The following is a 21,420-nucleotide window of genomic DNA, read 5'->3' on the forward strand; positions in this document are numbered from 1 at the left end:
CCAGGCCCCGGAGCCAGCAGCAGAGGAGAGGAGAGCTTGTGGGCGGCTCAGAGGTGGGGTGAGCAGAGTGTGGGCGGGATGCCTCACAGGAAGCTGCCGCAGGTAAAATGCCGCCACCACACCCTGCGCCCTCCTGTACCCCCTCCCCCCTTCCTGCCCAGATCCTGCCTTGGGGCTGCTCCTTGGGCCAGCTCTGTCCTAGGGAAGGTGGAACCAAAGGCTCTGGGCTGGACCAGATGTCCTGGAACTAAAATACAGCCCGGGTGTGCTTGGCCCGCCATGGGCTGCTAAACACCTGGATTTTCAAGTGAAAGTCTGGGTCTCTCAGTCATGTCTGGCTCTTTTGTGACCTGGTAGCTGTAGTCCACCAGGCTCCAATGTCCATGGGATTCTCCAGGCAAGAACACTGGAGTAGGTTGGCATTTCCTTCTCCAGGGGATCTTCCCAACCCAGGGATCAAACCCAGGTCTCCTGCATTGCAGGCAGATTCTTTACCATCTGAGCCACCAGGAAAGCCCTATCTTTCCCCCAGCTTTGCACTTCAAGTCGGAGCCATGAAGCAGTGACTCACATCCAGTCTGTGCATCCCCTGCTGACTGCAGCCCCCCACCCCTCACGTGGGTCCCAGATGCCAGCCTGGGGCTTGGAAGGGGCCAAGGCAGGTCTGCGTTCCTTGGCTTCTCTGGGCTGGTCCCAGCCCCTCTCTGTAGAGATGGGGAGACGGAAGCCCAGAGAGACAGCCCTCTGCCTACTGTGCAGTTAGAGCAGGCGGGAAGCGAGCCACTCAGACTCTGGCCACGGGCCCCAAGGAGAGCGTGGCCCAGAAGGGAAGGAAGACCTGGCTCGTTAGCTCTCGTCCTCCTGGCTGGAGGCCCCAGGAAAGGGCCCAGGGAGGCCAGACTGTCGGCTGAGTCCGGGCCGACTGAGCAAAGAGCCAGTGTCCTCTGCAGGCTGGAGGGGGTACCCTCAGGACAGCCACGTTCCCCAGCTCTAACCAGAGAGGTCTCGCTTTTCCCTGGGAGCCACTGGGAACAGACAGCGCTTGAGAAGCAGGGGGGGGTGGGCTGAGAGACAGCGGGGAAAATGGGCCGTGGGGTCCAAATGGGGCTTGCAGGCTGTGAGGCCTGGGCCCAGCAATTTCGCCCCCACAAGCCAGCTGGGCGCTGGAATTTCATAAGGAAAAGACTTGATTTACATGTGCACTGAATTTAAGAAAGCGAACAAGGAATTGCCCAGCCCTGTTGCCTCCCTGAAGGACCCCTAAGGTCTGCAAGGAAGAGGGGTTGGGTAAGGGCAAGAGATTCCCATTTGGTGCTCCAGCGAGATGCAGGGGATTTTGTTACACCCTTGTTTAGCCCTCCCATTCAGTTAGTATGTTCGTTAATTATCTCTACGGTATAGATGGGGGCAGGGGGCGCGGAAATGAAGTTCAGAGAGGTAACATGACTTGTCCAGCCTCTAAATAGCAGAGCCAAGATCCAAATTCAAGTTTATCTGGTCCCCAGACCTGTGACCCTCCCTCCTTCACCTCACAAGTCCTCATCAAGTTCCCAGCCAGATATCAGATGCTCCTAAAATGTTCCTGCTGTGGAGAGGGGGTCTCCCAGAGGAAAGATCTGCCCTGAGAGCCCAGAGAATATCCATCCCTTGCTTGTTGAAGTTTGCAGAGGAATCAGTACCCCAGATCGAGGACCCCCATTGTCCTCTTCCAACTCAGAAACAGCCCAGTTCACACCCCTCACCCCGCAACGATGAAGGATCAAAAATCAGCCATCATTTTTATGAGAACCCCCCTGCCCCTGGGAGCCACATCCCCAACCCACCACCCTGAGGAAATGTCAGCTGAGCTGGCCTCCCCAGGCACACTCCACTTGCTCAAACCCACAGCCGTCTTCACTCACCCAAAAGGCATCTTTGAACTGAAGCTGAGGCATCATCCTCAGGCAACCGCCACAGCAAAGCTCGCTCTCCTGCCGCGGTCAGAGCTGAACGAGGGCCAGGAGCCAGGCGCACCGTTCCAGTCCCGGCAGGGCTGGCCCGGGTCCCCCTCCCCGGCCGGCGGCGCCGTCTGCAGCGCCTCCGAAGGCTGCCGTAAGCCAGAGGCTGCCGGAGGGAGGAAAAGGGCTCAACCTGTTTTGTTTGGGGCTAGAATCAGCGGCAAAATGAGGAAGGACTGGTGCCCAGTGACTGGAGGAAGGGCCCCACGGTCCGGCCCGGCCTCTCGCTAGCCCCGCGGAGATGGAGGACTCAGTCCAGGCTGCAGGACCCAGAGCAAGGAGGGCAGCCCCGGGTCAGCAGAGGCAGTGGCCGGCGGGAGAGGCTGTCCCCGGGGCCTCTGCAGGAAGGTTTGTGCAACCTCCCCGGGGCAGGCTCCAGGGCCGGCGCCCCACAGGAAGTGGAGCCGCCCGGGCTCCCCTATGCCGCCCCGCCTGCCACCTGCCACCCTGCTACGCGCTTCCACTTGCCCCCTTCCGATGTTCTAGCAGGGAATGTTCTCTGAGCCACACGCTCAGAGAGCCGGAGGCCCACTGCAGTTGTGGGCAAGGAGGAGGGCAGGAACCCAGGTGCTGTCTCCCACCACCCCAGCCCCACCCCGGACCAGGTCCAGAGAGGCCAGACTCTCCACCCCTCACCGGCCAACCACTTCAGGAAGGGAGGGGCTCACCCAACCCAGAACATCATCAAACCCTGGGTGCAGGATGCCCCAGTCCACGTCCTGCCCTCGAGGAGATCCCAGTCTGGGAGCAGACATAGCTGTGGGCTTGGGGTGTGGTGGTGGGGGGCGGTGAGAGCACAGAGGTGGGGGGAGCACGTAACTAGGCCAATGGAGAACAGCCTCACGGAGCCTGACTCTTCTCCAGGTCTCCAGATTAGACCCTCTCTGGGGCAGGAAGTCCCCTCTGAAGATGGGGTCTTCAGGCTGGAACAAAGTGGTTGGACCGAGAGAAACAGGATTACAGAGGATAAATAGGGGAGTTTGAAAATCCAAGTGGAGTCCCCTGTTTTTGTTCTGTCTGGGCCCTACCCTTCAGAAGGACTTTAATCCACCCTCCAGCTCTCTGAGCCTCGGTTTCCCTGTCGGCCACCCCTAAGCTTTGGAAAAGACACAGTGTTGAGAACATTACTGGAATTTCTACTTTTGGTGGGGCAGGTGCTGGAGGTCTCTCTCTGTGTCTGGTATAACCTTGGGCTGGAGCCCCAGACACCTGGGGAGGCAGGGCCTGCCCACTCAGCAGAAGATGCCGGCGGGGGGGCCGGAGCCCAGGGTGGGTTGGCAAGAAGGGATGAATCAGGATCATCCACAAATCACCACCCTCGGCAATGCCTCCCTTACCACTACTGTAGTGATCAGACAGATGAGAGCTGCTGCAGGAGAGAGCTAAGTTCCCAAGTGCCAGCTATGTGAACCCGAGGTTAGAGATGGGGCACACCCACGCCTCTGAAATACCACCCAAGAGAGAACTTGTTGGGGAGAGCTGCAGAGCAGTGGGGCTATGGTGCTAGCCCCCTACCTCCAGAATCCTTGTGCGTGTGTTAGTCACTCAGTTGTGTCCCAACCATGGACCATAGCCACCAGGCTCCTCTGTCCATGGGGATTCTCCAGGCAAGAGTACTGGAGTAGGTTGCCAAGCTCTCCTGCAGGGGATCTTCCTAACCCAGGGGTTGAACCCAGATATCCCGCATTGCAGGCAGATTCTTTACCAGCTGAGCCACAAGGGAAGCCCAGAATCCTTAGGATCTAGCTATAAACATCTCCAGCATTGAAAGCATCCCAGTTGGATTTTCTGTTGCTTATAGCTGAAGACAGCTAACGTCAATATCACCTTGAATGCTGAAGGCCAAAGGCTGAGGCTGAACCTCATCCCAGTGGCATCACCACCTCTGATAGCCCCAACTCAGCCTCCCTGGCCTCAGGTTTTCCATCTACCAAATGGAGTGATGCTTCTAGTTCTGGAGACAGACAAGAAATTCTCAGTTAATGACAGGCTCTTACCCTCTTATTCCCCTGGAGAAGGAAATGGCAACCTGCTCCATTATCTTTGTCTGAAAAAACCAATGGGCAGAGGAGCCTGGTGGGCTACTGTCCCTGGGGTCACAAAGAGTCAGACACGACTTAGCCCCTGAACACACATGCACCCTCTTATTAGCAGGAAACTTCAAGTCAGGCTCTCTCCCCTGCCTCTCCAGGGGCTCTTCCCATCACCCCTCATAAATTTCTGCTCAAAATAGCCTTCCTCCTTCCCCACAAAGGTCCCCCTCTACTCCTACCTCCACATCTTTACCTCTTTCTGCTCCCCAGCCTCCCTCCTGACATGCCTTCCTTCATCTTCCTTCCTTGCACAAATCCTCCCATCCCCCAAGGCCCGCCCCAAAGCTCCCACACATGAGGCCTTCCTTTTCCAGCTGCCCTGGTCCAGCCAGGCCAACCCCAGATGGATGGCCATGCTGGCTGCGGGCTGAAGCAATTAGGGAAGGAAGTAATAGGAGGATTCTAAAGAGACTCTAAAGTGCTCTGCTGTAGAGAGGGCTTCCTCCTCTCTCCTCAACTCCCCACTGAGGCTTGGCCACCTCGGTGGCCAACAGCCGACTCTACTTTGGTTTCCACTTGCTGAATAGTGGGGGCATCATTAAGCCTTTTATGTGGAACACCTTATTTAGTCCTCCCTTATCATCATCCTCACCTCACAGAGGAGCAAACCAAAGATTAAAGAATTTATGTGACTTGGAACTTGCCTGGTGGTCCAGTGGTTAAGCCTCCCCCTTCCAATGCAGGAGGCATGATCCCCGGTTGGGAAACTAAGATCAGCAGGGTGTGGCCAAAAAATCAAAAAAGAGAAAAGAGTTTATCTGATTCATTCAACACCTCACAGTCGGTAAGTGGAGTGTTGGGCTTCAGACTCAGGTTTTCTGATGCCAAAGCCCACATCTTGATCTCCCCTCATGTCTGTTACCAACAACCTCTCTTAACAGTGAGTTTCATCCTTCCTTTCTCCAATTCTGCCTCCAGAACCTCTCACTCTGATCCAGAGCTGGAAAATGTGAGTCCAGGGAGGCTGTTGGGGCTGATGGTGCTATTGGGTGAGAGTCTAGCCCTGGCACATGATCGTCATCCAATTTCCCTTTGTTATTTGCACCACCTAAGGATGCTTTGGCCCCAAAGAACACAAAACCAGAGGGTCTGATGTGGAGGACATGTGTTATCATCCATACAAGGGGTCTGGAGGCAGCATGGCCTGGGTGAAATTCATTAGGGCCCCAGCTCAGTTTCTCTGTGATTCTTCTCATTTACTGTCTCCCTTAACTTACTGTGCCTCAAAGAGTTGGACACGACTGAGAGACTGAACTGAACTGCCTCCCTTCTCCAGCTCCAACGGCTCTGGTCTACGACTGCACATACAGCCACAGAGGAAGAAAAGGGATTCCTCTCCTTTTGTCTCATTTTCTTCAAAGTCCTCCTTGCCCAGGCTCCAGGGAAACCTACCTTCATGTCTCATTGGCCAGAATGAGACAGAATCACGTGCTCAGGTATGGCCATCACCGGCCTCAGGAAGCGGATGTCTTGACTGGGGTGATGGGGATGTTGAGAGCCAACCACCGTGACCACCACAGCCCTCTGTCCACCAGGTCCACGAACACTGCTGGGTACCAATTCCTGGCAGACCCTGCTGGGACTGGGGCTCAGAGAGGACACAGACCTGGTCTCTTCCCTGGATGACCCATATATGGGTTCTAGAAAGATCTCTCCAGATGGGAGGTGGTTGGGAGAGAGTGAGACCAGAAGAGGGTGTTATAGTAACTCTGAGAGAAGGCTGAGCCCTAGGTGAGCAGGCCAGGAGGAAGGGATGGGCTGGTGGGACATTAGGGAGACAGAGGAGAAGGATGGAGACATCTGAGTGCCTCTGAGAAGAAAAGGAACTGCTCTCAGGCCTCCCTTCATCAACAGTTTCCCTGGGGAAGGGAATCCAGTCCTAAAAATCATAATCACAGTTACATCAAAACACCATTTGCCTTGAGGTCCAGGCAGCTATGCTTGGAGCCAGACTTTGCTCCTATTTAAAGAGGGAGTTCCCCCCATGAAGGCTGAGCCCCATCCTGTTTTGCATGACATTTGAATATATCTCCTTGAAGAACTCAAACTCAAGAAGTAGTAGGTCCGTGGATTGAGAACAAAATGCAAAATCAGTTATTACAATATTGCCATAGCCAGCTCCTTGGAGGGGTTTGGCTCCTGAAGCCAGTTCATCCATCCTCTTGAGCCAAATAAACAACAAAAACAATAATACGAGCCAACATCAAGGAAGTATTACTGCCTGTGGGGCCCGCATGTATTTTACATGCTTGATCTCACTGATAGCTCTCTGCCAGGACCAGCTGTCATTTGCAGCATTGATGCAAAATGAAAGTATGGGGCCTCTTATTAACAAGGCAAGGGAAAAATTGCCATTAAAGGTTCTAAAATATAGGCTTTCCCTTTCCCATGTTCTGTCAACTTGCTTCATTTGCTATTTAATGTTGCACCCCCTTGGGCATGGGAACACTTGAGGGACAAGTGCCCTCTGTCTCTTGACTCAGTTTTGGAGGAAACCCACCAGCTGCTGGGTTTCCCCTCCTGCCAGTCACCAGACTGCATTCTCCGGCTGGGGGCAGGGAAGTCGAGCCAGGCATCTCCCTTTCTTACGGTGGAGGGTGATCCCCAAGACTACTGCAAGCTCATACCAGGATGCCCTAGGTATGGGTCAGGAGTGAGCAGGAGACCCGAGTCACCTGCTGAATGTGCCACGGTGCTATCAGCTCAGTGCAGGGACAACTACTGCCATGCCCCATCCTGAAATGCTGCCAGGCAACACTGAGTCACCCCACACCTATGCCAGGGCCCTGCTGGGGGCAGAGGGTGGCAGTGGTGGCTAGGCAGGAGTGGGGAGGGGAAAGTTGAGAACCCATCAGGGGAGGTGGTAGGAGACAGGGCCTTGCATGAGCTGAGGCTCCAAGCCCTGAATCCATGCCTCATTGTCTCATCAGACTTCACTTAAAAACAGAAATCTGAAGACAGTATTATAAAGGGTTTTATAAAGTATTATAAAGGGTGTCAAGATGTACAGCCTTGTAGGAAACCCTGCTCACTACCGCCTGTTCTCCACACATCAGAATGACATTTTCACACCAGATTAGATCATGTACTTTCCATTGTCACCTTAGCTATGATTTCTCAATGCTCTTTGAACAATAGTCATTGGCCTTACATGGCCTGTAGATACTGCATGATCTGACCCCAGCCTACCCTTCAACCTCATCTCAAACAGGAAGAATCTTGAGCAATAGGTTGGAGCCTTCTAGAAAAGGGAAGGTGTTGTAGAAAGGAGCATCTCAAAGCCCCTTGGTGACATTAGGCATTCAGAAGGCCTTTACCATGAATTTTATTCGGAAATAGCATCACCAGTGGCCCAGGGGGCATTTGTCTTGCTCCTCTCTGCCTGCAATTCAGGAGACCTGGATTCTATCTCTGGGTCAGGAAGATCCCCTGGAGAGGGAAATGGCTACCCACTCCAGTATTCTTGTCTGGAGAATCCCATGGACAGAAGAGCCTGATGGTGTACAGCCCACAGGGTCGCAGAGCCAGACATGACTGAGCAACTAATACTTTCACATTCACTTTTCTCATTGTTGTCTTGATAATGTCTGCCATTGTCCAGGCAGGCCAGGTGACACGTGTATCTTTCCTTCCTGGAGAAGCAGAGTGCACTGCCATGATGCTGGCATGGCTGTGGGGTGCCCGCTCACCCTATCTACCCCATGGTTGAACTGGAATGTTCCTGTACCCAAGCACCATGGCCCACTGTTCCTGGGGGTAATGCGTCAGGCTCCTCCAGTTGGCCAGAGGCACATGTCTACCAGGCTAGGGCCCCCACATTCAACCGTAGCTACCCTGCCCCGGAATGGAACAAGCCCGGCTGCAGAGCACCCACCGGCATTTCCCGAGCCTTCTTATCTGGGGACATGGAAGCAAACAAGACCGCACTCCTGCCTGTCTGATGGGGGAGGCAGCCCAGGTAGGGAAGTGTGCTGACTGCAGGACAGCGATGGGTGCCGGAGAGAGGGAAGTCCTCCTGCAGGAGGGGAGCTGGGGCCTGAGTAGCCAGAAGGAGCTCGCTGGTGCAACCAGTCAGCAAGGAGTTTCCAGAAGGACAGCAAAGGCCTGCTGGGGTCTCAGCACACACGCCTGAGGTCTCATGTCATCCAGCAGATATGGAAGCTGAGGTTCAGAGAGTTCAGCTAACTCGTCAGTGCGTGCATGCTCAGTCGTGTCCGACTCTGCGATCCCATGGACTGTAGCCCACCAGGCTCCTCTGTCCATGGGATTTTCCAGGCAAGAATACTGGAGTGGGTTGCCAGTTCCTGCTGCAGGGGATCTTCCCGACCCAGGGATCGAACTCACATCTCTTGTGTCTCCTGCATGGCAGGAGGATTCCCTACCACTTGAGCTAGAGTCCCGCCCTAAGTGGAGTCTTTCCTTCCTAGAGAGTAGGGCTGGAGGTGAGGGGCTAGGGCAGAGTCTGGGGCTGAAGCCTGGTGAGGAGAGTCCTAGAGGGGAGTGAGGGGGAGTCAGCAGCTGAGGAGGAAGTTCAGGGACCAGGGGCCCTGCAGGGTGGGGGCGGGGCTCCCAGGTGATCTGTCTGACACCTGGGGACATCCTGGCCCCCGATCTTCTCAGAGGGGCCCCTGGATGTGGCCTGTGGCCCTTAGGATGTGCTATAGATTCCACTCTTCAGTTTGCCCCAGAAAAGAAGTTACAAAAAAATAAAGCTTCTTCCCACTCATGCAGCTCTTCTGAGTTGACAAGGAGCTTTCAGATTTACTAATTCTCAGTCACCAGGGTGTGACTCTAAGTTTCCAGTCTCTCTTCAGAAGCCGGGTGTTGCTGGCCGGAAGGCTTAGAAGACATCACAGAAGTGCTAAGTGCCAGCGGGTGGCCAGCAGGGTCACCAGGACCCCCCACCCATCCCCGCAGATGTGGGGGAAGGGCTCCTTCAGTGAAGGCTGAGAACCATCACCACCAGCTCATCGGTCAGAGGGTGGAGGGATGCAGAGGTGGAAGGGCCCACAGAGACCCTCTTGAGGGTCTCAAATGGCAGGAAGGGGGCCTATCAGAAGACCTGTGGGACTTGGTTAAAAAACATTATGCCTTATCTCAGCTTAGACCTACTGACTGGGTAGGGGCCGGGAATCTGTCACAGTTTCTAGTCACAGTCTGTGAGTCAGATGCACACGCTTGGAAGGGAACTCCTCTCATTCCCTTACTGCTCCATTTTACAGGTGGGGAAACTGAGGCCCAGCAGGACAGGACCACTGATCGGATTCCTTTTAATAACCGAGAAGGCAGGGTGTAATCACCTCCCACCCCCCATTCCTGCTCCGGCCCTTTCTAGCCTATTTTGGTCTGTGTTTTCCATAACGGCAGCTGTCTCAAAAAAGAGCATCAGCAGTTTTTCAAAATCCTCTCCCCAGTTGGGCTGGTCTTCATTTGGTCAGAAAGTATCTTTGCTCACAGTAAGGCAAAGCTTGATTTTGGCCCAGCTGGTGTTTAATTATTACTGAGATCCTGGCATTCAAAGGCAGGAGACCTTGACTTCAGTCTTGTCTGGGCCAGAAAATCACTAAGTTGAGAAACAGGGAAGGGAGCACGGATGCAGCAAAGGAGGCAGCATGCACCAAGGCGCGGAAGCAGGAGGCGACTGGGCACGTCCAGCTGGGGGGTGGGAGGTGGGGAGAGCGCCAGGCTTGGAGACCGAAGAACAGGATTTGGATCCTGGCTCCGGCCTCACCTCACCGAGAAGGCTCCTCATCTGGAACAAGGGGATGATGAGCCTATGTATTTAACAGGGTTGCTCTAAAATTTATGTAAGATGTTTCTAACATGCCTAGCCCAGTACTTAAGAACATGAAAAGTCATCTGGCTCAGCTCCCATGCACAGTGGCCTGTCAGCCCACCGTGATGACAGCACTTCAGACCTGGCAGTGTTACTGCTAAGGTGCTGTCCTCTCAGGGAATGACTGGAGAAGACCTACTCCCAGGACTTCAAACAGCAGAACAAAGCCCGGCAGTGGCTGGTGGCCTGAGCAGTGCGGAGGGCGTGACAATAGACTCTCATCAGACGTGAGACCCCACGTTCTCGGGGAGCCGGTGCCCAGCTCTCTAGTTTCTTCCCAAGCCCTGTCCTCAGCAGCACCCCTTTCCAGATATCTGTGAAAGACATGTGTTCTCATATATTTTTTTTTAATTTTTGCATTTTATTTTGATATAGTTTAAAAAGTAAAGAGTACAAGGAACTCTCATCCTCTTTCCCCAGATTCAGCAGATTATTTAAATTTTTACCATGGTTACTTTATTATTATATCTCTCTCTGTACTTACATAGGCCTACTAATTACATGTGCTTAGTAATGAAGTAGATATTATCTGAGTAAGCTAGAGACATGGAACCCTTTACCCCTAAATTCTTCAGTGTGTATTTCCTGCGAACAAGGACATTCTCTTACATAACCACAGCACAAGTTTCAAAACCAAGAAACTGAACATTGATGCAGTGTTCTTGTCTAGTCCCACTCCTCAGTCACCTTTAATTCCATCAGTTGTAATGTCCCTTAAGTCTATTTTTCCCTCCTGGTCTCCTTCCATCTCTGACAGTTCCTCTATCTTCCCTTGACATCCATGATACTGATACTTTGGAAAGTGGCAGGCTGCTCATTTTGCAGAATGTCTCTCCATTTGGGTTTGCATCTGGTTCTTCCCTCATGATTACATTCAGATCACACACTTTGTGTGACAGGAACACCACGTAAGTACTTTTGTGTTCTCAGTGCATCGTATCAGGAGGCACATGAGGTCAACTTGTCCCATTGTTGGTGATGTTAACTTTGGTCACTTGATTTAGGTGGTGTCCACCAGTTTTCCCTTTCATATTTAATAAGTATCGTATAGGAAAAATTTTGAGGCTATGTAAATATGTGTATCTGTTCCTCATCACACCTTCACCTGCTTGTTTTAACATCCATTGATGATTTTCTGACTCTACCCTTCCATCTATTAGTTGGCATCCTACTGAACAGAAGTGTTCCCTTTCCCTCATTTATCTATTCATTCATTTATATTAATGAAGACTCAGGAATTTCTATTTCAATCAGTTATAATCTGTTATTACTGTTATTTATGTTGATGCTCAGACTGTCCCAGATTAGAGCAGTTTCTGTTTCCTTTTCATATGACACTATTTGTTTTTGAGTACTTCTTACTTACCTGCCCCTAGCTCTAGAATCAAGGTTTCTCCAAGGATCCCTGGTTGCTTTCAACGATGAGTCCAAAGTTTTGCTCTTTTTATTTTTTAAGTCTTTATTGAATTTGTTACAATATTGTTTGTGTTTGTGTTTTATGTTCTGGTTTTTTTGGCCTCAAGGCATGTGGGATCTTAGCTTCCCCACTAGTAATGGAACCTGCACCCTCTGTGCTGGAAGGTGAAGTTTTAACTACTGGACACCCAGGTAAATCCCAGAAGTTTTGCTCTTAACTCACTGCTCTTTACCTTTGTCTCCGAAAAATGGTTGGAGTAGATTTTTAAGGAGTCATGATTTTGTATGAATAGGTGAGCTGAGAAGTTTTAGGTCATTGCTGATCTGAGCCCTCAATGATGGATGGCTGCGGTTTGGAGGAGCCTAGAGAAACATGAATTCTTTTATTGTTATCATCATCATCACTATTAATGACAATAAACACTTCCATTCATTCAGTGCTGCTGTGTGCCAGGCTGGGAAGAGGCAGGGTGGCTCATGCAGGTGTTGCATGCCAGGTTGAGGGTTTGGACTTCAAGCTAGGAGCACTGAGGGACCACTGAAGATCTTGGAGCCATCTCCCTTCTTCCCATGAAGATCATGCCTCTTTCTAGGGCTGCCTTCTCACTACCGAAAGTCAAGAACTTGTGGCCTGATCACACAGAAAGCCGAAAAGGAGACAAATAGAACAATAATCTGACACCTCTTCCCAGCAGAAAGCATATTACAAGACCCAGGAGCTGGTGCAAGGGAAGGGGAGGAAGTGGTGAGATACAACAACCCGGACATTTCGAAACTGCCAGGCCAGAAAATCAGGAACCATCGTGCTCAGAGGATGTGACTCTCCTGACGGGACTCCTTAATACAAAGGCAATGACCTGTCATTTGGTTTTTTTTTATTTTCCCTCATCCACACTTTTCAAAGCATCTAGAGAAGGCGCAGGTTTGTGACCTCTAAAATTTCTTTCCCACGGGGCTGCCATGTACAGTTGAATAGGTGGTTCACTGCTTAAGACGTGAAAGACATGAAGCCCAGGTCCCTTCCAAAGGACTTGCTGCCCTGCTGCTGGGAGAGTACTCAGCACAGAGTCTCCAGCTGTCAATTCCTTCCTTCTCAGTTGCAGGGGGCCGCCTTACCCGAGGTCACACCTTTCCTGGCGTGACTATTGGAGGCAAAAGGATAAAGCCCCCTCCATTGAGATCTGATGCTTAGACAAATCTGATGACCTGGTGCTGGGTTTGCTGATCTTGACCAAGCCTGAAACACAGGTTGACTTTCCTCTGCCCAGTCCTGCTTTCTCCCCCTTCCGTTCAACAAGTGTGGACCTCTAATAAATATCATGTGCTCTAAACTCTGCCTCAGGGTCTGCTTGTGCAGAATGCAAACTGCCACAAAAGAAGGTTCAGCCAAGGGGATGAGTGAGGGCTGAAAACCAGAGCTTGCTTCTCTAGCCAAGCCATATGACATGGGACTTCACCCACCAACGTAGGCACCATTTTCTAATTCTCCTCCAGCCCGCCTCAGGGCTTCCCGGTCCACTCTGCTCTGTGGTCACTCTCTCTGAGCAAGCCCTTTTCTTCTGAGCTCTGCACTTCCCCTTTCCAATAATCCTCCAGAGAAGTCTTCCCATTGCTGCAAGAGACCCAGAGCAGTTCTGTATCCGGTTTGCATCAGAGAAATTGTCTGGTAGATATTTAAACTTAGAGGACCAGATGGGGAGTCATTCATCTCTCCAGGGAGTTGCCTGCCCAGAGGATGTCAGAGATAGAAGGACTCCAGAGACTGCTGCAGGTGGGCCTGCCAGGGCCGGCAAAGGGTCAAGTTCTTGTCCGGTGAGCTAGTCATGGAACCAGGTGTGGGCAGGCTGTCAGAGCCCCTAGTCCCCACCCCTGGCCTTGGGACAGCTTCAGGAGACCTGGTTAGTACCTGGATTCACCTTACTTTCCAGTATAGAACCAGCCCTTCCCTTTGCCTCCCATCCCCTTGGTCCTGCCTTTTCCTGTGGCCCCTAGCCCTCTACCCACTTCCCGCTTCCTCTCCTTCCCAATCCCCTCCTCAGTCAGCCTGGAAATCACTTCCTCCCTCTGTTTGCCCCCAGAGCCTTCTGTTCACGTTCTCTGGCCGCTTCCTTCTGTCCCGTTGCCTGCAGGGCTGCTGGGGCCTCTGGCTCGGCCAGTGCAGGAGACTTGTGCCTGGGCTGGTGGAAGCTGGAGCTGAGGCCTCACCCCGCAGCCTCTGCTTCCAGGGGCACAAATTCCTCCCAGTCCCGACCAGGACGCTGTCATCTGTGGCCATCACCATTACTGCGTTCCTACTGTGTGTCAGACCCCGAGCTGTGCGCTCAGGTCTGCCATCTCTCGTCCTCAGAAAACAACTCAAGGAGAGTGTCATTTCCCCTGTCACAGGAGAACTGGACAGGATGAGGAAGTAAAGGGTCTGGGACTGGAATCCCAAGTCTGTATATTCAGATCCCCATCCCCAACCTATCTTTCTATTACAACCTCCTACCTCTACACAGACTTAAATCCGGCCAGTGCTACAGCAGCCCCCGAAAAACCAATTCAGAAAGACACTTGGCAGTAGATATCAAGGAATCACTGAGGAATTTTTAAAATTTGATACACCGTGTCCAGGAATTCCATGACTAGAAATCTACCCCAAGGAAATAACAAGAAACATGGGAAACAATTTATGTACAAAGATGTTTGTAAAAGTATTATGTATCATAAGGGGAAAAAATCCCTCAATCTACTTGTCGAAGCCTAATTAAATTATGGTGTTGATTTGCTGAAAATATGCTGCAACCATTGAAAATATTTATAAAGAGTTTAATAATCATATGGAGAAAACATTTATGACTAACGCCAAATGAAAATAGCAGGTTATAAAATTATACAGCTTGAGCTCAACCATGCAAACTTGCTCTGCAGTTAAAATGAGAATAAAGAAAATGCGAGCTTTCCGCAGCTCCACTTCTTCCGTGTCCCCTACCCCGTGCAGACTCTCACAGCACCTCCCACTCTCGTGGTGTCTTCTTGCTTTGTCTCTCTCCCCACTGGACCATGAGGGTTTCAGACAGGGAGCAGTTGCTATTCTTCCTCCCTGATGGAGCAGCAGGCAGACAGAACCCACTGCTGAGCAGACACTCAATCCACCTCTGAGGAATGAATGAGCAAGTGAAGAAAAGGAAGGGGTGGGAAGGCTGGCCCAGGCCCCAAGCTGCTTACTTCCTCAGAATCAGTCTCCTGACTGGCACAATCTTAGACTTGCCTTCTCCTGTCCTGGCTACAAAAGCCTTTGACAGCTTTGTCACCTGAGAAACAGGGCGGAATTTCCCCTGAGCAGCTCAGGATGTCCAGGAGGGAGCATCCCTATGACCCTGGGCCAGGGGGTTGGAGAAGTGCCTGAGCTGCCTCTGCACCTTATACACACCATTCCCGCCAGTCCTCACGGGTGTGCCATGTCAGAATTGAAAACTCCCATTGACATTTACGAGCTTCCCTGGTGGCTGAGACCGTAAAGAATCTGCCTATAATGCAGGAGACCTGGGTTCTAGCCCTGATTCGGAAAGATTTCTTGGAGGAGGGAACGGCAACCCACTCCAGTATTCTTGCCTGGAGAATCCCATGGACAGCAGAGCCTGGTGGGCTACAGTCCATGGGGTCACAAAGAGTTGGACACATCTGAGCAACTAACACACACACATTAACATTTACAGAAACTGAGAATTAGGGTCATAATTTGCTCCAGCTCTTAACAGGAGTAAGTGACACAGCTGGGCTTCAATCTCTAAAACCCACCCCTGGACTATAAAAATGACCTCGGCCTGTCCCTTCTCCAGTGTGAGCCTCAGCTTCCCGTCTGGACAGTGAGGCTGCTGACTCTGAGGGCTCAACTGTCCCTTTCCACTCAGATAGTCGTGATGATAAAATGCCCCGTCTCAAACTCCACTTTCCTTTACACACACCACCCCCCTGAAAGTTACTGGAGGCAGCCTGGAGCCTTGAGGACCATGGCACTGCAAATGAGCCAAGTGACACCATGCCCACAGACCCTTCACAGATATAGCCTGAGGCTGGAGAACAGCTCGTGCCTGCCCCCACCTCTCTGGATACTGGCAGAACGTTCTGGAGCATTGGAGCATCACACCCAGCCTCAGAAAGACACGTGTATCAGGTTGCTGGCCATTTCCCCTGCTGAAACTCCTGGGCTGGCGTCTGAGGGTCCTGAGAGTGTCCTCCTGCTGTCTTTGGACAACTCAGCTCTCATGGCCAAAGGGCTCCAAGAAACATAGTCATCTCCCTCCACTGTCAACACACACCCAGCCTATGGGAGAGACCAGCGTAGTAACAGCCACACCTGCACAGTCTCCCACCCACTCCAGCCCAGCAAGGTGCCTAGGACAGGATGGTAGTCCCATTTTACAGGTGGGCACCCTGAGGCCCAGAGAAGGACATAGTTCTCCTCAAGTCACACTAGTAAGTGGCAGAGCTGAGATTAATCTCTAGCCTCTCAAGCCGGTGTTTTTAGTGCTTTCCCACCAGAGCTTGTGTTTGTCCCACTCAAGTGGGACACATTTATTAACCCCTGCCACAGGCAGGGAGAAGGCAATGGCACCCCACTCCAGTACCCTTGCCTGGAAAATCCCATGGACAGAGGAGCCTGGTAGGCTGCAGTCCATGGGGTCGCTAAGAGTTGGACACGACTGAGCGACTTCATTTTCACTTCTCACTTTCATGCATTGGAGAAGGAAATGGCAACCCACTCCGGTGTTCTTGCCTGGAGAATCCCAGGGACGGGGGAGCCTGGTGGGCTGCCATCTATGGGGTCGCACAGGGTCGGACACAACTGAAGCGACTTAGCAGCAGCAGCAGCAGCAGCCACAGGCAGGACACTGTGGGGCTGCAACATAGGCAAGACACAGCCCCTGCCCTTGAAGGGTTTGCAGTTGAGTGCAGCAGGGGAAGAAGCAAGGGCGAGGTGTCAGAGACGTGGTCTGCGAAGCTGCCCGGAATGGTGAGTACAGAGCGAGATGCCTGGAATACCTGTTGAACAAGAGGTGGATGGACGGAACGAATGAACTGCCTTATTAACAATGGAGAGGGGAGGCAGGGATGGAAGAAATTGCCTGAGCCAATGTGTGGCACACACAGTTTGACACACATGCAGGATGCACATCTGAAAGAAAGGAGAAACAAAGCTCAAAATAGTTCAGGAAGGCCACATTTTGAACCACTGTAAATGCCAGGCCCAGAAGTTTCAAAGATCCTCTGTAGATAAGGGTTGCCGTTACAAAAATGTTTTTGGACCTTCGTTTGGCAGCAAGACATGAATGATCAGGCTAACGATGGCAACCCTGGGGGATAGGGGTGAGGGGTGAGACTGGAGGCAGAGGGGCAGGGGAGGACTCCAGAGACACATGAGAAGGCTGGCCCCGGTCCGGGATGGGATGGATGTGGGAGAAAGGTGTATGGGTCTGGCTCCTGACACTGTCTTACTCTGCTCCTAATAGCTGGGGTTCCCTGCTGGCCAGCCTCAGCCTCACCCCATCCCAGGGGTCAGTCCTGACTCAGGAAACGACAAGAAGGCATTCAGCCACAGGTATCATCAGCTCTGGCTGGTCGTCAGTTTCATATCTGGATGCAGCACAATAACACACAGTGGGCACTCAATCCATGACTGTAGGCCTAGAACTTGAGCTGCACTTTCCAGATAAATGTCACTCTGGATGTGGGACCGCCCTGCCCACAGCCTGCCAGAGCTGGAGTCATGGCCCTGAATCCCAGCTCAGGCTGCCTATAGCCCCAACGCTAGGGGCCATCTAACTGCCCAGCCCTAACACCCCTTAGATTGGGATAGTAGAAAGAGGGAGGAAGATTTGAAGCCAGACAAACTGGGATGTGAGTTTAGCTCTGTGTTCTTGGAAAGTTACTCAACCTCTCTGAGCTTCGTTTTCCTTATTTATAGGAATCAGCCAACAATACTCATGTAACAAGATGCTAAAGACAGGGCTTTTCTGCTCCCACAGAGTTTTGACTGATGTTCAAAGGTGACAAGAAGAGACTTCAGGGAACTACTTGTGCTTGCAGGACCTGCCAAAAGGGGGCTCCAAATAGATCCTGCACGGCTGCCCAACACCCGCCTTTAGCTCCATATAGAGGTGAGGGCAGAGAGAAGACTGATGAAGACGATTCTGAAGAGAGTTCAGGGGAACGCTGATGTTTCTTTTCCTCTTCCCTTCTGCAGACCCCAAAAAGCGGCCTTAAGGCTTGATCGAGAGATCTCTCTCTCTGGAGAAATTCTCATCTCTGCTTTCTTTGAGGTCGGCTGTGTTCCCAGGCACACTCTTTCCATGTGGCCACTCATGGCTGTTCAAGGCTTACATCCTCCTTTTAATATCCTCAAACAAAAAAAGAGACAGCGTCTTATTCAATAGTCCAGTCAAAGCTCCAGCCTGACTTTCCTTTGCCTGATTGCGGCCATGTGCCCACCTATGAACCAATCACTGTGGCCAGTGTGGGATGTGCTGCCCTGATTGGGTGGATCTGGGTCACAAGTCCTCTCCTAGCGCCTTGTGGCTCAAGAGTAGAGGAGGGAACCCAGAGGGCTGAAGGAGAAGAGGGAAAGGGATGCTGGGCAGGGGGAGACCTCCATAATCCCTGCTTCAGGCTGTGTGCCTCCTTTCCTCATCAGCATGTCTCCCTCATCCCCATTTTTCTCTGTCTCAGCACCTTCCCAATTTCCCTCACTGTTCATATTGCTATTTAGAATTATATAGTTGCTTCCTTGAGCTTCCCAGGTGACTCAGCGGTAAAGAATCTGCCTGCCAATGTAGAAGACGGCAGAGACGCAGTTTCGATCCCTGGATCGGGAAGATCCCCTGGAAGAGGAGATGGCAACCCACTCCAGTATTCTTGCCTGGGAAATCCCATGGACAGAGAAGCCTGGCAGGCTACAGTCAGTCAATGGGGTTGCAGAGTCGGACATAACTCTGCACACACGCATAAATATACTGTTTGTCTCTGCTCGCCGATATCAGCTCCAGACCATTGGAACAACACAGCTCTTGCTGCAACTAGCCCAGTGCCTGACATATAAGAGATGCTCAGAGAATAGTTGTGGCATGAATGGGTGTTATCCTCATAGTGAGTGTGATTTCTCCAGGCAGGGACCATGCTCCAGCCCACTCCGTGGGCTTCTACTCGCCTCCCCACTCTCCCACTCCCAATCTCACTGGCCTTGCCCCAGACTCTCCTTAACTGAGAGTCATGCCCGTGGGACAAAGGTCCAGAGGGCAAAGAAAAGTCCTCCTCCACACTGTCCTTCCACTGTTCACTGTGTGTCTATCATTCACAGGAGTTGTGGCTGTGTCTTTCTGGAGACGGCCATCCTCAGGTCCTACCAGGGAAGGTCCACGCTCTCCTGCTAGGAGGTGAGGAGGCAGGAAACAGAAGTGCAGGACCAGACAGTGTGGAGGGAGGGCTCAGCCTCTCTTGCTCTGCATTTTGGAGGGTCTCCTGGAGCAAGGAGGAGCAGGTGGTGCTATTGGAGCAAGGCAGGAGGGAGCCCAGGTACACGCCCAAAGGAGTTGCCATGTTTCTGCCTGACCCAGTTTCCTTTCATTCTCCCCCAATCTTTATCTGCAGGGTCTTTACCATCCATGTGAGGCACCAATGAGCTGTCACTTGGGAGCTGCCCTTGGTTCTTGCTCAGAACCTCTGATGTTGGAGGAACAGCGCCCCCTGAAGGCTGGCAGTGTGGGCGGTGGAAATCAGCAAGAGCCCCCTCGGCCCCATCTTATGGCTAGAAGAGCTTCATGTCAGAGTCAATCGGAGTGTTTCTGAATTTTTTTCAGTGTGAGAAGCCTGAACCTCTTGACTTCAGTCCAACAGTTAGTGAAGCTGCCCCCCACCAAAGGATCGCCTGGGGGCAGGGGCAGGTGCGAGGGAGTCGCCTGACCCCAGGGTGTCCCTGCTCACGTCTTCTGACTGTGGAGACCTGGTCCCAGTCAGTTCCCAACCTTGGGGTGAGGGCTGGCTGTCCCCCTATCCTGAGCTGTGCAGGCAGGGCCAACTTGGCATTCAGGACTTGCCAGCAAATTCTTTGGTGATGCTGGGCTTCTCAACTGGACCCCGCAATGTTGTCTCTGAGAGCAGAGAGGGGGAGAATGGCTGCTCCTCAACTCACATTCCTACCCAATCCTGTAGTTTTAGGAGTTCAGCCTAGTGCTGCAGGGAGGATGGGAGGCGTCGTGACTCTTCAGACTTCCAAAACGTCTCCTCCAGGCACAGGGAAGGGGTTTTGGCACTTGTGTGCTTGTAGGTTTCCAGACTAAAACCTCCATCTCAGTCCTATGACCCAGAAATTTTGTTCCTGTGCCCGTGATGGAGAAGGGAGGGGCAGCCTGAGAGTCCTCCAGCCGGGCGTGAATGAGTAACACGTGGCCGAGGCACTGCAGGCAGACTCAGCAACGTGGATCTTAAAATCAAAGCGTTCAGTGAAAAAAGTAGGAAAGCAGATGAGATTTTATAACAGAGTACCATTTCCGTACGTTCATAATACAAGTATAGGTGCATGCTTTTTTTTAGCATTGTACTATTGCCTCTGGTATTAATAAAATGAACACGACTATCTGCTATCAATGTGTAAAAGATTTCAAAGACTCTGCTTATTTTTAGGATACTAGGGGAACATTTTTCAACCAAAATTTGGATGCTCACTTTGTAGACCAGCATGATCATATAAGAGTTCTCCTATGTTAAATTATTTTTATTTTGCAATTTTCCATACTACTTACAGTTGAAAGGTATTTCAGTGGTTTCTGTCAATAATTCTGTACTAGTTCAAATGTACCAAAATTCTATCAATTGACTTTGGAATAGTACACCTAAGTGGAAATGTGAATTTATGTGTTATTCACAATATATTTTTATCCCTCAAAGTATTTTTCATTTTCACGTTGCCCAGGCCTTGGATTTGGAATGATATGCTTATTCAACATTTGGATTAAAGTCCTGATAATGTATTAATGCTTCTAAGTTTTCCCTTACACTTAAGAAAAATAAATTATTTTCTGAGTTAAAAAAATATATGCACACAAAACACATGCAAGAACACATGCAAATACAGATATGCATTAAGCACATTAGAGTGCTTACCTATAGGGATAGGAGAACAGGAGGGAACTATGGGATAAGTGCCTTAGACAGCAAGGAGATCAAACCAGTCAGTCCTAAAGGAAATCAACTCTGAATATTCACTGAAGGACTGTTGCTGAAGCTGAAGCCCAAAACTTTGGCCACCTGATGTGAAGAGCCAACTCATTGGGAAAGACCGTGAGGCTGGGAAAGATTGAGGGCAGAAGAAGAGGGTGACAGAGGATGAGATGGTTGGATGGCATCACTGACTCAATGGACATGAGTTTGAGCAAGCTCTGGGAGATGGTGAAGGACAAGGAAGCCTGGTGTGCTGTGGTCCATGGGGTCTCAAGGAGTTGGGCACAACAGCTGGACAACAATAGTGGGATAAGAGGAAATTCATTAATTCAAAACGAAGGAAGAGGCCTCGCTCAAAGATGCTAATGGACCATGAGGCCAAGTAGCTCAATCTCCCTGCCCACAGCTAAGGGCAAAACTGATGAAAAACCCTGCAAGCTCCAGTCTCCAAGCCCAAAGTCACGTCCATCTGCTCCAGCCCTGGGGCCAAGGTCTTCCAAGAGTTTCAGTCAACAGCACAGTGTCATTTGGTTTATCACCCACCCATCCAGAAAATTCCTAGGAACTTGTGGTCAAGGTTCAAGAAATTGCACCCTAAAAAGACTATGAGTCTGAGAAATGTGCCCCCTAGAGGCAGAAGAGTGGTCAGAGGTCTATTTGAGTTGAACCAAAACTTCAGGAGAACAGAGGCTGGGCAGTCTGTCCTGGCCTACCTCTAAGGCCTCCATTGCCTAACAGCTCAGTGCTCAGGCTGCTGTGACTATGAGGGCAGGGCCCTGGCAGCGCACTGGCCAGATGGGAGCCTGCTGGGCTTTTTGTCCTTACATCCAGCTCCAAAATCAGCTAGGATTCCAAGGACACCAGCCTCAAAAGCACTGCCTTT

The 21,420-nt window shown here is 51.5% G+C and overlaps 1 protein-coding gene across 1 annotated transcript in view; it reads right to left on the reverse strand.

Annotated features, from left to right (window-relative positions):
* Window positions 1–2,537, reverse strand: part of PSTPIP1 (proline-serine-threonine phosphatase interacting protein 1) — a 42,744-nt gene extending 40,207 nt beyond the window's left edge. Inside the window, exon 1 of the mRNA XM_043490119.1 lies at window positions 1,902–2,537. Coding sequence (XP_043346054.1) covers window positions 1,902–1,937 — 36 coding nt within the window. The 5' untranslated portion in view covers window positions 1,938–2,537. The remainder of the gene's footprint in view (window positions 1–1,901) is intronic.
* Between the last annotated feature and the right edge of the window lie 18,883 nt (window positions 2,538–21,420).

The sequence above is a fragment of the Cervus canadensis genome, chromosome 17 (assembly GCF_019320065.1).
Source record: "Cervus canadensis isolate Bull #8, Minnesota chromosome 17, ASM1932006v1, whole genome shotgun sequence".
NCBI classification, from domain to species: domain Eukaryota; kingdom Metazoa; phylum Chordata; class Mammalia; order Artiodactyla; family Cervidae; genus Cervus; species Cervus canadensis.